Raw genomic sequence first — 16,683 nt, forward strand, 5'->3', positions numbered from 1 at the left:
GCGCGAGCCTCTGGGTCGTCGGGCAGCTTAAGGTGACGTCAAGGGCGCGATGAGTCCGTTCGTTGGAGCCAGCACCATCGTGTGCGCAGTGCGATGCCAAAGCGCTGAAGATCCAGGACGCCGAGACCGCCGAACTCGAGCGGGCGACAAACCTTTTGCCAGTTAACCAGCCAATGCCCGCCATTAACCTCGCGGTGCCCATGCCAAAGAAAGTCCCTGATGATGCGATTGATGCGCTTGAGAACTGGTTGGCAGATCGCCATTGCCATGAGGAGATGAGACGGCATCGCGGAGAGCACGTGCCTCACCAGGGCTAGGCGCTCGCCCCTGGAGAGCATGGTGGCGCGCCATGTGGAGAGCTTCTTGACCAGGCGGTCTACCAGGGGTTGAAGAGCCAAAGTCGGGACCTTGCGCACCGAGAGGGGGAGGCCCAGGTAGGAGATGGGTAAGTTGGAGTTGGGGGATGACAGCACGGCGGCTATGCAGGTCGCCTCCTCGTCGGTGCAATGAATAGGAGTGGCGGAACACCTGGCAAAATTTGTGTGTAGGCCCGACGCCTGCCCAAAAGTTTGCAGGATGGCATGCACCGCCATCAGCTCGGTCCTGTCCGGATGGCAGAAGATGACGATGTCATCAGCGTAGAGGGACACGCTGGGGGCAATGTAGCGTGGGGTGAGGCGCCGAAGGATGCCCAAGCCCGTGGCATGCTGCAGGAGGGAGTTGAGGACGTCGATCACCAAGGTGAAGAGCATGGGAGACACTGGATCGCCCTGACGGAGTCCTTTCGCATGAGGGATGAAGTGGTCGTGCCTTCCATTGACAAGGACACGCGTGGTGGCCATGGAGAGCAGGATGCACACCCATTCGCACCAACGACACCCAAAGCCAAGGTGCCGCAACACCTCGAGGAGGAAGGGCCAGGACACGACGTCGAAGGCGCAGGTGATGTCTAACTTCAGCAACACGCGGTTGGCCTTGGAGTGATGAAGATACGAGCCATCTGTTGGATAAGACGGAAGTTGTCGTGGATGCAACGGCCAGAGATGAAGGTGCTCTGACTTGAAGAAACTAGCTCGTTGAGGCGGGGAGCAAGCCTCAGAGAAAGCACCATGGCGACGAGCTTGGCGACGAGATGGATCAAGCTAATGGGTCGGTAGTCGCATAATGCGGCCGCGTCGGCACACTTGGGCAGCAGGGTAACGAAGGCCTCATTCAAACAGTGAAAACCTTGTCCGTTCATGTGGTAGAGCTTATCGAAAGCCTCCATGAAGTCTCTCTTGACCATGTCCCAGCTGCTGCGAAGGAATTCGGCCCAGAAGCCATCTGGACCTGGTGATTTGCCAGTGGGAAGCTGCTTGATGGCGTGCCTGACCTCATCCTCGGAGAAGGGTAGCTCGAGCGAGTAGAGGACGAAGGATCTGGGGTCGATCGTGTCTAGGTCCAGAGAGAACTCTCGCGGATCAGCGATGCCGATGATAGCCGAGAAGTGGTGGAAGGCGGTCTCGACCATGGCCTCCTCCTCAAAGGTGTTGTTGTCACCGTCATGGAGCGAGAGGATGCGCGTGCACTTCTTGCGGTGTGAGGCCTGGATGCGCAAGAAGGCCGAGGAGGCCTCGCCGTCGCGGAGCCAGGCCAGGCGAACGCGCTGACGCGGGATGGTGCGCTCCAAGGAGGCCAACCCAAGATAGGCACCCTTGAGCTGTCGACGGAGCTAGGCCTCCTGGGCGGAGAGCGGCCGGAGATCTTGTGTCGCGTCAAGTCGAGCGATGAGTTCCCGGGCCACCATCAGTTGCAGCGAGACATCGCCGATGGTTTTGGCACTCCAGCTTTGCAGCCGTCGAGCGATGACCCAGAGGCGATGGAAGATGCGGTGGAAGGGGTCAGGGTCGGGCTGAATGGAGGACCAGGTCTCGGACACGACCTGCTGGAAGCCTGGCATCTTCGGCCAGAATTTCCCTAAGCGAAAGCGGCGCGGCCCCGGAGAACGCGGGGAGCAATCAACCACAAGCGGGCAGTGATCTGAGGCAGCTGATGACAAGCACCGAAGAAGGCAGCTTGGGTGGGTGGACTCCCAGGGGGTGGTGCAGAGGACGCGGTCGATGCGGACTAGGGTGGGGTTGTCACGCTCGCTTGACCAAGTGTTGCGCCTGCCATGAAGGTATAGATCGCGCAACTCCATATCGGCCATGAAGCGGAGAAATTGCCGAATGAGGCGCATGTTGAGTCGAGAGTTCTTCTTGTCCGCCGCGGCCGCTATCATGTTGAAGTCGCCACCGATGATCCATGGGCCGGCACAGAGGGTACAAACATCCTGAAGATCTTGCAGAAAGAGGAGCTTGTCGGCATCGGACTGTGGCCCGTACACACCCGTTAGCCACCAAGGGCTATCCCCGGACAATGAAGAGACCGTGGCGGTGATGTGGCACGTGCCAAAAATCGGGTTGGAAACCACGATATCAGAGGTTCGCCATGCAAGAAGGATGCCACCGCACCTGCCCACCGCGGGCAAGTAGAAGAAGGCGTCGAAGGCCGGGCCTAGGATCTCCGAGACAGGAGGGGCCGTGAAGAGCTCAAGTTTCGTTTCTTGTAGACAAACGACGGACGGGCGTCCGAGGAGATGACATTGCGGACGGCAGCGCGCTTGGCACCAGAGTTGAGGCCACGGACATTCCAGAAAATAATCTTAGGGTTGCACTCCATAAAACACGATTTGGAACCCAGGGAGAGGCTAGCACAAGGGAGAGCTAATCCACCGCAATGCCCGGCGAGGACGAAGCAGGGATTGGTAGCGCGCCATCCACGGGGACATCCCACCTGTAAAAGTCGGTGAATGCCTGCGGGACATCCGGGGCGAGAGGCCGCTCGAACAGCTTGGCGTACTTGTCCAACACGGCGGGGTCTACGGGCTCGTCATCTTGAAGGAGGCCCAACCGTCGTAGAAGCACCCTCTTGGCCTTCATCTCCGAGTCAAGGCCACGGTCGGCCTTGGAGATACGGTCGCTCCTGCGCGGGGTGCAGTTGGGTGGTACTTCACATCTACGATGCCGAGCCGGGGGCAGCAGCACCGGGTTCAAGCCGCGTTGCACAGAGAGCACAAAAGCGTTCAGGGCATCTTGTGGAACCGCTGAGCCAGCTATAGCCGCGGTGGGGATGTGGTTGGGATCCGGCATGCCCTGCATGGGAATCAAGGCCAGCGATTCGCCCACCGGGCGGAGAGAGGGGCCCACCTTGGAGACGGAACCAGCGGAGCTGCATGCCTGGGGCCCCGCCTGTAGAGCAGGAATAGGAGTTGCGGTAGGCTGCAGAGATTCTGCCAGAGTAGGGATGGCGGGCTCCGTGACGATCGCACCAGAGGGATGGCCTACAGCTGTCGGGGGGCAGGCCAGAGATGTGGGGTCAGGCAGCAAGGCAGCGCCCGACAGAGTAGCATCAGCAGAGCCGACATGCACGGGTTGATCAAGGGAAATCAGCCCGTTATCCACCTCGGCTAGGGGGATTGGCCTCTCATTGGCCACAAGTGGGTCAGCGTCAACCAGCGCGGCGATCGAGCGGGTGGCCCTTGGCGAGGGAGGCCGGTCCCTGCACTCAGGCGGGCCCGTGAGCTGGGAAACCTCCAAAAGCGTGGCAGGGGCAGGCTCCAAAAGTGGAAGTTCGCCTGTTGCGGGCAGGGGGGAAGGTCACGCGACTGAGCGCGGTGGGGCCAGCCATCCCGGAGAGAGTGGCACTACTAGGAAAAGGCCTGCTAGTGGCGCACCTGTTTTTCCTACTAATGGCGCACTACAGGTGCGCCACTAGCATCACGCCATTATAATTTTTTTACTAATGGCGCACCACGCAGTGCGCCATTAGTATGTCCCACGGTGCGCCATTAGTATGCCTCCCAGGGGCCATATTTACCCATGTGCTTTGGCTTACTAATGGCGCACTAGTTGATGATGCGCCACTAGTGTGCTCTGGCTTACTAATGGCGCACTAGTTGGTGGTGCGCCACTAGTATGAATATTAGGGATTTTTTTTCTTTTCTGATATTTGCACAGGTTACAAAATATATTACTGGACAGAATATAGACAGCACCACACAGCAACAACAGATTCATCGAATACAATAGAAGATTAGTCTCCAAATACAATTCATCATATTAGTCTCCGAATTCAAAAGACCGAACAAAGATAGAACATTACAAGTCTCGGGACCGCGAGTAGCGAGTTTGTCTTCACATTACAAGTTGATGTCGATCATCTAAACTACCATCACATATAAGAGAGCTGCGGTCATCACAATGAGCATCATCGTGATGAAACTGGTCTTCATCCGGTTCCTCCTCCGCTCCCTCCTCTCTCCCGCTAGATAGCGCGCGTATCTAGATTCCGCCTCCGCCCTAGTGGTGTACCCTTTGTAACTGTTACCGTTGAAACGGTGAACCTGTCTCCGACACTCCTCCCAGTCCTCGTAGACTCCGGGAACCTTACCCTTGTACACGACATACGACGACATCTCTATGCACTAGCCAAACAAAACGTCAGTAGCAATTCACAGACAATACATAAGCAATATATAAGTATGCAACAAAAGGATCAGAAGAGAAAAGCAAGACATTAACAGCATGATTCATGGTCCTACTAATAAATAGCATCGATTACATCTAAGTTGAATGACTGTCCAAACCAAAGAGACATACAAGTTCATTAAAGTTTAATTACAACATGAGCTAATCGATATTTCAGAACTACACATAGCATCACTACTTTTGACTCGACTCAGGGACCGGAGCGTGGATGAAGTTGCCGTCTCTCGTGATGGTCATGAAATCGCGGGCGTTGTCAGCCTACATTTGTAGTGTTGTGTCTATCTCACTGTTGGACGGTTGATATCTGAGGTAGAACTGCCCCGAGGTACGAAGGACATGTTGATGGATGATTTCCGAAAACTCCGACTGGATGCAAAAGAATTCTTGTCTGATGTTCGCGTCCTCGATTGCCGACAAGCTTGCGACCCAATCTTTGAGATTATTTGGTAGCAGAAGGTGATTATGGTCCCGTACGATCGCCCGCATGTGATGGAGGGCGTAGTAAGCATCCTTATGACCGCCAGGCGACTTCTTGACGCAAGGGAACATTGTATGGTGGGCGAACACGTGCTTGCCGTATCTACGAACTGGCCCGGTGAAGGTGCCTCTAGATCTGGCGTAGCCGGGGAGAACATCATCAAGAACTTTCTTGATATTTGTGTAGTCTTTCTTCGACTGACGGTCCGAGTCGAAATACATGGCCATGGAATATTTCGGGCTTAAGAGGATGAGTGTGCAATGTGTGTCACTGCACAAAACATGGAATGTTAGAAAAAAAAGAACGATCGAAATCTAAGAAATCATATGTTACGGGGCGGTGAGGGGATGACTTATTCGGGAAAGTAAGGCACGAGGAAGTTATCCTTATCTGGGTTTGCTAGAATGACGCCTTCGAGGTAAGAACTCGCGACTTGTCGGGCATGTAGAAGGGGTCGACTACCACGATATCCGGGGTCTTGTCTCTAATGATCCACATCTCCATACTCAGCGAAAATAGCTGAACGAAGGTGTAGTGCAGAGGATGAAGATTAAACATAGCGAAGATGTCATCAAACCGCAGGAAGATCGTACCCCCGATGGCGTTATCCACAAAGCCATTGCCCTCTGGCACCTTGGCCACGAAAACCGGGTATGCCACATCATTCTCGGAGAGATGCCGCTTCTCCAAAGAAAGAACACTGTCATGCAGACTCCGCATAGCACCGGTTGCAGCACTGAGCAGATTAGTCGGTAGCATCGGCCTACCTACCACATGCACCCTCCTCGAGATATCCTTAGGTGAAGGTGGACCGTCCTGAGCACGGATTGTACTGGGTGCCGGCTGGCTCGCACCCTTGTTACTCTTTCTTTTCCATCCCTTCTTCTTCTGCTGTAATGGGATCGAGTTCTGCTCACAGACCACCTTCTTGAGTGTGTTGGGGCTGATAATATTTCGCGCCTCGGCTATCTGAGGCTCGGTGAAGGCAGCAGCTGGAGGCGTCTCCTGAGAACTGAATGCCAGACCACACCTGTTGCAATTGGGTTTCTCCGCGATACCAGCTAGATCACTATCGTCATTTACAGGGTTGGGTTCTTGAGAAGGAGGCCCCAAGAATTCGTCATCGTACCCATGTTCGGCAAAGTACTTATCGACGTTGGTAAATGTACCATCGTCGTTGTCGTCGTCGTCCGGATCCTGTGCCATATGTATGTTCGGATCCTGTGCCATAGGGATGTCCGGCATGTCCGATAGCGTTGCGGCGGTCTTGCCATGGCTTGGCACCGGCACGACTGGCGGTGTTGTCTGTGGGGTGGTGTCCCCTGCTCCCATACAAATCTGGCTCTTCCGCCAAAGCAGGGGCCAGCTTACGCAGGCGCTGAGGGTCATCACATCATCTTCGTCGACCCCAGCGGGTCAAATTGGAGGTAACAACTCGTTGCAGCCTGGCAGCACCCGAACCAGTTCAACCCTATACACGGTGGGTGGCATCGGATTACCGTGGAACACGGGGTTGCCGGGTTGAATGATTCTGCCCTTGGCGACATCGATCAACTCGCCGTCCATGAAGTGCAGGAGAGTGCATGGAATGTCGGCGGCGCCCTGCGAAAACATGTAGGGCGTCAGGGATGCCCAGTCAAAGGCAAGGAGATGAAGTCATCGGCCGAGAGGCTTAGTTACCGTGATGGCGTCGAGCTCGGCTAATGTCAAGGCACCGCCAACGGAGGGCGGGCAACTGACGGAGGGGCCGCTTGCTGCTGAGGTGCCGCCCGGCATACACCCGGGTGCATTAAGCTCCAATGCCCATGCCGGCGTCAGAGACACCAATACCGCCTCCGCCGGAGACACCAATGGCGCCGCCTGCGCGTTGTGCGAGTTGCTGGCCGTGAAGCTGGGAACCGGGGGCGGCCCCTATTGGCCGCCCGCAATCCACGCCTGCAGCCCCTCAATCAAGGTAGGCACAATGGCGGTGAGTGTCGTTCCAAGTTGTTGTTGCACTTGCTCTTGGACAATCTCCGGAATCCGCGCCACTTGTGCCTTGAGTTCTTGAACCTCGCGCGACTGGCTTTCCGAGCTGGTCTTTCTCTCCTTTTGCCCACCAGCGTTATAGTATGACGACCATTTTGTGGACAAGCCTTTGCCGGCCACACGACCAGCTGACGATGGCTTACTGAGCTTATCCTTGTTTTTCATTATGTTCAACTCCCTATTTAGAGTGATGTCCCAAGGGGAGCTCTGAGAAGACCCCGCGCTACTGCTTTCAGTCTCCCGTGGAAGGAATGTGAACCATTTAGAAATCTGGCTTCATTAATTAGAATGCAACCATATGGAGCTAATTACGCGGGGGTGTATTCCTTACCAGAACACGCTCAAGCGCCCTGGTCTTCGGATCAGTGGTAAGCTCCTTTGTTACCGGGTCCTCCTTGTACCGGGCCCTGAAATAGTTCCTGGTCTACTTGTCACGGTATTTCTCGAAGCGGGGTGGTAGGCCTTGCTCGGCACGCTCCGCATCCTCCTTGTCCCATATAGGCTCCGCCACTCTGTAACCGCCGGGACCGAGTTGGTGGACCCCTAAGTTCAACTCCCACATTTCTTTCCCCCACTGACTTGATTCGGAGGTTGCGCTGCTCTCGCACTTGATCTTGAACTCCTTGTAGTCATCTTCGATGATCGAAGGATTTTTCGCCTTGATCTTCTCATAACTATCACCTTTGTCAATCATTCTCTTCACCGCGCTTCTCCAAGTAGACAGGGTCGTGCTCATCCTCGTGAGGGCGGCACTGTTCACTTTATCCCTGAGAGGCGTGTGTTTGTAAAGTCAGCGGGGAACTTGTATCGTTCGTGCAGCTTCGTGAAGAGGAGGTTGCGCAAATTCCCTCGGTCCTTATGCCTTAGGTTCTCGGTGTTGATCGAGACGGTGCTCCGGAGAATGCACCCGAGATGAACCGAGTACCCCTTGACTACTTCTTTGGGCGCCGTTGGATTCCCGTCGGAGTTCACTTCAGTAAATTCCTCCTTGACGGTGCCGAGCACGTTCGGGCGCCGGTCCTTCCGTTGCCTCTTCGGTTGGCTGCCATCTGTGTGTGCGCTGCCATCATCAGTGGTGGCATCCTCGGCGGCACCATCAGTGGTGTCATCCCCGACGCCACTAGGGGTTGTGTAGTCAGGATCGGTGTCTTCTGCGGCGTCCTCATAGCGGTGAGGTTCTTCCTCCATCTCCTGGGACAGCTCCCAGAATTGCTTGCCCGAACCGCCGGCCTCATCGTTGTGGGCCATGTTTCGCTCTAAATAGGAAAAAAGTTTGGTTAAAAAGTTGGTTATTGTCAAGGAACAAGATCATGGTCTCATCATTTAGGGTTTGTCGACACCGAGGCATCCTAAAAGCTACGCTTTTATCATTTAGGGTTTGTCGACGCCGAGGCACCCTAAAAGCCTAAGCTTCCATCATTTAGGTTTTTATCGACACCGAGGCACCCTAAAAGCCAAGGTTTTATAATTTATGGTTTGTCGACACCGAGGCATCCTAAAAGCTAAGCTGGGAAGGAGAATTCTAAGTTGGGCCTAATCACTTGGCTCTATTGCCACCTATGGTTTAATGCAGCAAGAATAAAGGGGCAGTTGATCCTACTTAATTAAGTACTAAGATACCCCGGCCCATGCATTAGTCACAAGTACCCCATATGTCCTATTTTTAGCAAAGTCATGCTAAAATTCACGGAAAATTTCAGCATGACCTTTGCTGAAAATAGGACATATGGAGTACCCGAATTTGACGGAACGGAAGTTAATCGACATTCCAGCAAACTCAAGGGCCTCTCGGGGTACCTGCAAAATCATCACGACACGATGGTCGGAGACAAAACCCAACAAACTAGCAAAGTTGCTGACGTGTTTACAGAAATTGTTTTCTGTAAAAGATGATCATCATCTTTACAAGTCTTTCTCAATGTGATCACAAGTAATTCAGAGGCATCACAAGTAATTCAGAGCATCACAAGGCATTAGTAGTTCAGTACATGAACAAGTTTTACAAAGAACATCAATATGTACTGTATCTCATTGTGGAGTGATATACAGTATGTTACAACAAAGAAACAGCTTAATCCATGCCTCAGCTTATCAACAGTCATTACTTGTCAAATACAGAAGAAGGAACAATTTATTTGTGACATAGTGACAAATGATGACAGAATAAAGCAACAACCTGCACTAGCCTTAAAAACAAGTGAAGTTTCACCCATATAAGAACAGGTGCAAACAAAATAATGACACTCAATTTAGATAGCAAAAAAAGTGAACATCAAGGGTTCATGGGAATTCAGCAAAGGTGCACAAGAGATAGTGTAAGCTTCAGACCCAGCAGACCAGTACAAATTTGCTAGGCTATAAATTCCTGAATTCTAGTCACATTGATACTCCTGGTTTTCTACAAACACCAAGTACTAGGGCACACAAAAGTTTTGAAATTTGTGTGCCTAACTGAATTAACTGAATTTTTAGTAACCGAATAAACTGAATTTTCAAAACTGACAAATATTAATAGGTTGACTACAGCAAATCCAATTTGCAAGCTTGACTACATATAATTTGAGCAACTTGTTGAGCTAATTTTGAGCAGAACTCCTTGAGGAACTAGTAGCAAGGAGTGGCTACAACTACAAACAGTGGCTAGAACTGCAGATTTACACATTAAAGGACACAAACTCAAGCAAGCTTCCTGAACAATACCCTGACAGAAAACATAGGACAAGCAATGAATTTCTATAACTAGCAGAGATCATGTGCAGCTGCAGTGACTATCATTTGTATTCTTGTTGCTAAAACTTGCCAAGTTTATGTCTAGGTAAGGAGCAGAAAGAAGAGGAGCTCATTTGACAGTGCTACCTTGATTCAAAGGAGCCTAAACTCCACAAATAGCAATTCATTTGTATTTGACATAAACAAGCCAATTCATTTGTATTCTCTTCTCTTCTCTGAATGCACTCCCCTCTCCACAAATGGAGTACTTATCACCACAAATGGCTTGTTTTGCAGGTGTTCTTCATGTTGTGATGTGAAACAAATTCAGAATCAACACTATAGTAGTAGCAGGTATCTTCTTGGCTTGTTGGCTTGTATGGACACTTGCTACAGAGCAAGAAGATGGACACTTGCTAATTTGACCAAAATTAGCAATTTTTTGAACCTAATTTGACCTACATTCGAGAGGGATTTGACCTAAACCTAGCAAAAGAGAGAAGAAGAGGGCGTGGCCGGGAGGGGGAGAGGAGGAAGAGAGGAGAAGAGAGGCAGAGGGAGGAGGGCAATGAAGATTACCTGACCATGATGAGGTGGTGGCCGGAGCGGAGATGACAGAGGGCGGAGACGGCGAGCTTGGGGGAGGCGGGGATAGACGGTCGGGGGGGGGGGTCGCAAGGTGCTTGGGCCTCCTCTCCTGGTGGAATCGGGCCTCCTCTCCTGGTGGACGTGGATGGCCCTCCTGTGGATGAGGGGGCAGGGGTGGGCCTCCTCTCCTCGCCGTACTTGTCGAAGTCTTGCTCATTGGCGACTACATCCATTCCGATGATCTTCCTTTTGCCTCTCCTCATGACAACACGACTGGGCTTTGACGGGTCGGTAATGAAGAAGCATTTGTCCACTTGGGAAGCCAGTACCCATGGCTCATTTTTTTCGGTGACGTTTGCGCCCGCGGTCTTGGATTTGGCTTCGGGTATAACCATGGTGGTGAAATACCAGTGTTCTTTTAGGATGCTCTTGGCCCATCTGACACGGAACACCGGGACCTTCTCTCCAGTGTAGCTCAGCTCCCAGATCTCCTCGATCCTTCCGTAGTATCTGTCCTTGTCGTTACCGGTGTAGGATTCTATCGTTACCCCGGAGTTCTGATAACCATCGCTCTTCATGTCCTTGTCCTCGGTGTAGAATGTGTAGCCGTTCATATCGTACGCCTCATAGGTCATCAGGTTGTGCTCGGCGCCCTGTGACAAGGCGAATATGAGTTTTTCTTCCGCGGAAGAATCCTCATGTAAAGGGTACGACAGAAGCTTCTTCTTGAACCAATGCGTGAAACATGAGTTTTGCTCTTTGATTATATCTCTGTCTGTTCTCTGTTGGCCTCGGTCATTGTACGTCTTCTCAATAAAGGTTTTGTGGTCTACCACCCAAGGATCGACCACGTCTATGTGTTGTAGCGCGACTAGGTTTGCCCTTTCAAAGTCGGCGAGTCGACCCTCGAAGTCGACATGCATTTCGCGGCGACCCTCGCGGTGACCCCATCCAGCGAGCCTGCCGAGGTGCCTGTTGACGGGCAGACCAACGGGGTTCTCGATGCCTAGATAATTCGTGCAGTAGGAGATGCACTCTTTGGTCAGAAAGCCCCTGGCTATGCTTCCCTCTGGACGTGACATGTTGCGAACGTATCCTTTGATGACACCATTCATCCTTTCGAACGACATCATGCTGTGCAGGAACGTCGGCCCGAGTTGGATGATATCCTCCACGATATGGACTAGCAGATGCACCATAACGTCGAAGAATGCGGGCGGGAAGTACATCTCAAGCTCGCATAGTATCACCACGATCTCTTCATGTAGCCTTCTGAGTTGCCTCACGCCAACCGACTTCTGAGAGATGACGTCGAAAAAGTTGCATAGGCCAAATAGCGTTTCACGGACGTGCGCGTCCATGATCCCACGGATTGCAACTAGAAGTATCTGCGTCATCAGCACGTGACAGTCATGAGACTTCGCCCCGCTAAACTTCTGCTTCGCTGGGTCTAGGTATCTGCTTATCTTCCCCGCGTAACCGTAAGGAAGTTTTACTCCTACGAGGCAGGTGACAAACTGTTTGATCTCCTCCTGACTTAGAGTGAAGCACGCGGGAGGGTAGTCATTTCTGGTCTTCTTGGCCTTTTTGCCTTTGCGACAACTTTCCGTGTCCTGCTTCGCCTCATCATCATCATCATTAGCGTGAAGCTCCTCCCTGATGCCCATTGATTTCAAGTCTGCCCTTACTTTCGGCCCATCTTTGGTCCTCTCTGGCATGTTGAGCAGGGTACCAAGCAGACTCTTGCACACGTTTTTCGTGATATGCATGACATCAAGGCTGTGAGGCACACGGTGGATCTTTCAGTATGGCAAGTCCCAGAAAACAGACCTCGTTTTCCATACCTTCAGCAGCGGCTCTAGCGCCTTTCGCTTCTTTCCCGGCTCTGGCGCCTTTTGCTTCTTTCCCGGCAGTGGGCAATCTTTCCAATTTTTCAACAGCTCGTCTATTTCCTCGCCGCTCCTCGTACGCGGGCGTCTTCGAGGTTCGGTTTCACCATCGAACAGATCCTTGCGTTTTCTCCATGGGTCATCGTCGCGAAGCCACCTTCGATGTCCCATGAACACGGTTTTTGAAGACCCGGGATCTCTATCTAGCTGGTGATACGTTGTGTCATCCATGCACCAGACGCATCCAGAAAATCTGTGGACCACCTGCCCCGCGAGATATCCGTAACCGAGATAGTCGTGCACCATCGTGAGCAGTGCGGCTCTCATAGGGAAATATTCTTTCTCTGCGGCGTCCCACGTATTGGCTGGCATTTTCCACAGCGTGTCTAGCTCCTCTTTCAGCAACCCCAGATACAGATTGATGTCGTTCCCTGCTTGTTTTGGCCCTTCAATTAGCATACTCATGTGAATGTACTCCCTCTTCATGCACAACCAGGGGGGAAGGTTGTACATCCACACAAACACAGTCCAGGTGCTATGTGTGCTTCTCTGGCTGCCAAACGGATTGACTCCATCGGTGCTCGCGCCCAGCACGATGTTCCTTGGATCGTCCCCAAATTCTAGGTGTTTGAAGTTCAACGCTTGCCACTGGCTCGCATCCTTAGGGTGACTCGGCATCTTGTCTTTTTATTTATCTCCGGATCATTTTCGTCATCTTCTTGCTTTTTCTCCTCCCTATCCGCGTGCCAACGTAGGAGCTTTGCTAGCTTAGGGTCCGTGAAATACCGCTGCAGACGAGGAGTGGTCGGAAAGTACCACACCACTTTTCGAGGAGCTTTCTTCCTCTTCTTGTATCGAGTGACGCCGCACACCGGACATATGGTAGACTCCGCGTGCTCGTCCCGATAAATGATGCAATTATTCATGCACACATGGTATTTCACATGCGGTAAATCCAGAGGACACACGATTTTCTTCGCCTCCTCGAAACTGGTCGGGCACTTGTTCCCCTTGGGAAGACGTTCGTACCAGAATGACATGTTCTCGTCGAAGCATGCGTCGGTCATTTTGTCTTTTACCTTCATCTCCAGAGCCATGAGCGTTACTTTCAGGCGGGTATCCTCGGGCCTGCATCCCTCATACAATGGAGTAACCGCGTCTATCTCCAGTTGATCCAGCTTGGCTTTCTCTCGGGCGGCAGCTCTTGCGTTATCCGTCTGCTTGAGAAGCAGCTCTTGAATATGAGGGTCCTGCACCCAGCCCATCGATGGTCCATCATCGTCTGCTCCGGCATCTTCGTCTTCCTCATCATCATGTCCGACATCTTCTACATGATGACTGTGTACAACATCACTGTCGTGATCATGTCCTGAAGATTCTTCGTCTTCTCTCCCGCCCTCGCCGCGGTGGTTGTCTTGCTGCCCTTCCTCATTTCTTGCCCGGCCCCCATGGACGACTTCATAGTCATCTTCATCACCTTGCCACCGATAGCCATCCATGAAACCACGCAAGAGCAGGTGGTCCTGCACCTGCCCGGAATCCGGGTCCGCAATAGGGCTCTTCAGCTTGCATCTTCGACACGGACATCGTATCTCCGCCTCGTTCTTTTGAAGCATCTCGGCCTTCGCGGAGCTCAAAAACCTATTCACGATGCCTTCGGTCATCATGCGGACCATGGTCGCCTGCGGGGTAGAGCAAAACGATATTTTAGAACCAAGAAAAAATTTGGCATGACTTTCCCTAAAAATAGGACCAAAAAGAATGCATAGTGCCAAAATTCTCGCCGAAACGGAAATGAATCAACATTCCGGCAAAATATTGGCAACTATCACATTTCAAATACTGGTACCTACAAACACAATGATATATGCAACACCACAAACATATGCAACACCACAAACATATGCAACACCACAAACATACATAGACCTTGCTAGGCCATAAAAAGTGCATGTGCACGTTGTTGGAGGGAGAAAAAAGTAGATCTACAACATAAAGAAAGCTTTCCCCTTACTTACCTATCAAAAAAGGTAATTTAACCACTTAATTTGGATGAATCTATGGCGCAAATGAGGTGAGGAGGAGGCAGCCGAGACAAGCTTGAAGGAGGAGGTGGAGAGAATGAAGTGGGGAAAGTGAGTGTGTGGGTGGCTGTCCAAAATATCTAGCTGGTCGCAGGTTACTAATGGCGCACCACCTACAAATGCTCCATTGGTAACCCTGGTTACTAATGGCGCACAGCTGGTGGTGCGCCATTAGTAGTTTTGCAAAAAAATGATGGTAGTGGCGCACGTGGTGAGTGGTGCGCCATTACTAGTTAAACTAGTAATGGCGCACTGTTCCCCGGTGCGCCATTAGTATTTTTGGAAAAAAAATATGTTAGTAGTAGCAAACCGACACATGGTGCGCCACTTCTATATAGTAGTGGCGCACCACATGTCTGGTGCGCCATTAGTGTCCATATCATCTATAGCCCTTTTCCTAGTAGTGTGGAGGGGTGGGGCCCAAAAACCCCGCCCCAGATGCGGGCCGCCGGCGGGGAGGTGTGGCGGCGCCGGCGACGCGCGCCCGCCCCCGAGCCGTGCCGCGCAGGGGGAGCACTGCCAAGCCCGGAACCCGGCGGGAAGTCGTGGCGGCGCGGGTAGGGAAGCGGGACGGGCGGAGACGGTGGAGATGCATGTCTGTCCTCACCAGAGCCCGGCTGTGTAGAGGGGGCAGCGGGGAGGCGGTAGTCTTCAGTGCTTGAAACGTGAATGGATATCGGGAAGCGCAACAAGGGGCGCCCTAGGTGGAAGACCATGTTCGGGTCGGCGTCTTCGGGGACAGGCAGCAGCATCTCAGAGAGACGAGGAATGGCGTCTGGGTTGAGCGTCCAAGCGGAGAGGTGAAAGGAGGACATGTCCGACATATCCAGCGTCTCTGGCGCAAGCTCGTCAATGTCGCGGAATGGGGAGAGCAACGTGTCGGCCGAGGAGCAGTGCCGGGCATGATCGGGGATGCCCCCCATCTCGATGGAGACATGGAAGCATGTGGTGATCGGCTCGCCGCCGGTGAGCCTGCACCAAGGTTGCATCAGCAGCCTAAAACACGGCCCCCAGGTGTTGCCTGCGGCGACGCGCGCGCGGTCGGCAGCGTCACGAAAGCGAAGGAGGAACTCATCGGGGCACCGGCGATGGACGGAAAATGCGTCCATGGGGAGCTGCAATCTGCGCAGAGGAAGGACTGCACCTCGGAGGCGGAGATGCCTGAGCAAGCGCCGGCCATGATCGTGAGTAGGGGGCACTGCTCGAGGGCCAGCTCCGCGGCAGCGATGACTGGAGTCCGCGGCAGGAAGCAGACCACCACAGCCAGCCTGAGGGAGGGATGTCCCGACGTAACGGAGGCCTGGGATGCGGAGGACGTTGGCGAGGAGGGCGGATGGCCTAGAAGAAGGCACCGGAGGCGAAGCTGAGCGGGACGACGCGTCGTTGGACAGCCGCACGGAGCCAGACCCGGAGGACGCGGGCCTGGAGCCGCCACCGGAGCTGCGAGGGCGGCAGCGCGGAGACGCTTCGCGGGCGGGGCACTGACGGAGGAGGCGGGGACCGTGGCCGCGTGCACTTGCAGGCGATGTTCCCAAAGTAGCGGCAATGACGGCACCGCACGTCTCGGCAGCATTCAGAGTGCCGGTGGGCGGGGTCGGCGTCGAGGCACCTGGGGCATTCGCCCGAGGCGGCGGGCGGCGAGGGCCTTCGCTCTGCGGGCGAGCTGGCGGCGGCGCGACTGCGGCAGCTCCCACCCAACATCCGCGGGGAGGGAGGGAGGCTTCACGCGGTACCTTGTGGATCTCGGAGCGGGGACCCGGGCGGGGCGCGGGGGCGTCGGCAGCCGGGGAGGACGCCGGAGCGGAGGAGGGGGCCGAAGCAGGGGAAGCTGGTCGAGGGTGGCAGAGCACCTCACGGAAGGACGGAGGCCGGCGAGTGGAGCTGGCGCCGGCGGAGAAGAGGCTGGACTCTTGCCAACGGAGCACGCGGGGGCGCCCGCCGGAGGCGGGGGAGGCCATCTGCCGCAGGCGCGCGGGCGAGCGCTTTTTGGTGGTCGCCGGGGCCGGCATGGCCGTCGGCGAAGCGCGCGGGGCGCGGCTGGCTCTCAGGCGCACGGGCTACCAGCATAGGAGGAGTAAATTACTTTTTTGGCCTTTGTGGTTGTGGATTGTTTGTTTTTTTATGTGTTTTCCCAGATCATTGTATATTGATTTTTTACATATATCTAACAACAATGTTCATAGTATATTATACAATAATGTCCAGTGTGTATTTACAAACAATATCGCACAATATAAAAAAGTTCCATATATATTAAAAAAACTTTATCGTATTTAAAAAAGTTCATTGTATAATTAAATAAGATCATTGTATATTAAAAAAATGTTCAATGTATATAA

At 53.3% G+C, this 16,683-nt stretch overlaps 2 protein-coding genes across 2 annotated transcripts; both read right to left on the minus strand.

Moving 5' to 3' along the window:
• Positions 1-1,711: 1,711 nt before the first annotated feature.
• On the minus strand, positions 1,712-2,260 carry LOC147971099 (uncharacterized). Its single transcript, XM_087523823.1, has one exon. It carries the CDS (start codon positions 2,258-2,260, stop codon positions 1,712-1,714), a length of 549 nt encoding a protein of 182 aa, XP_087379949.1.
• An 11,983-nt stretch (positions 2,261-14,243) lies between these two features.
• LOC147971100 (uncharacterized) lies at positions 14,244-16,474 on the minus strand. The gene has a single exon (XM_087522737.1). It carries the CDS (start codon positions 16,351-16,353, stop codon positions 14,728-14,730), a length of 1,626 nt encoding a protein of 541 aa, XP_087378863.1. The 5' UTR covers positions 16,354-16,474; the 3' UTR covers positions 14,244-14,727.
• Between the last annotated feature and the right edge of the window lie 209 nt (positions 16,475-16,683).

This window comes from Triticum urartu, chromosome 5A (genome assembly GCF_056163025.1).
Source record: "Triticum urartu cultivar PI428250 chromosome 5A, HENAU_Tu73, whole genome shotgun sequence".
NCBI lineage: Eukaryota > Viridiplantae > Streptophyta > Magnoliopsida > Poales > Poaceae > Triticum > Triticum urartu.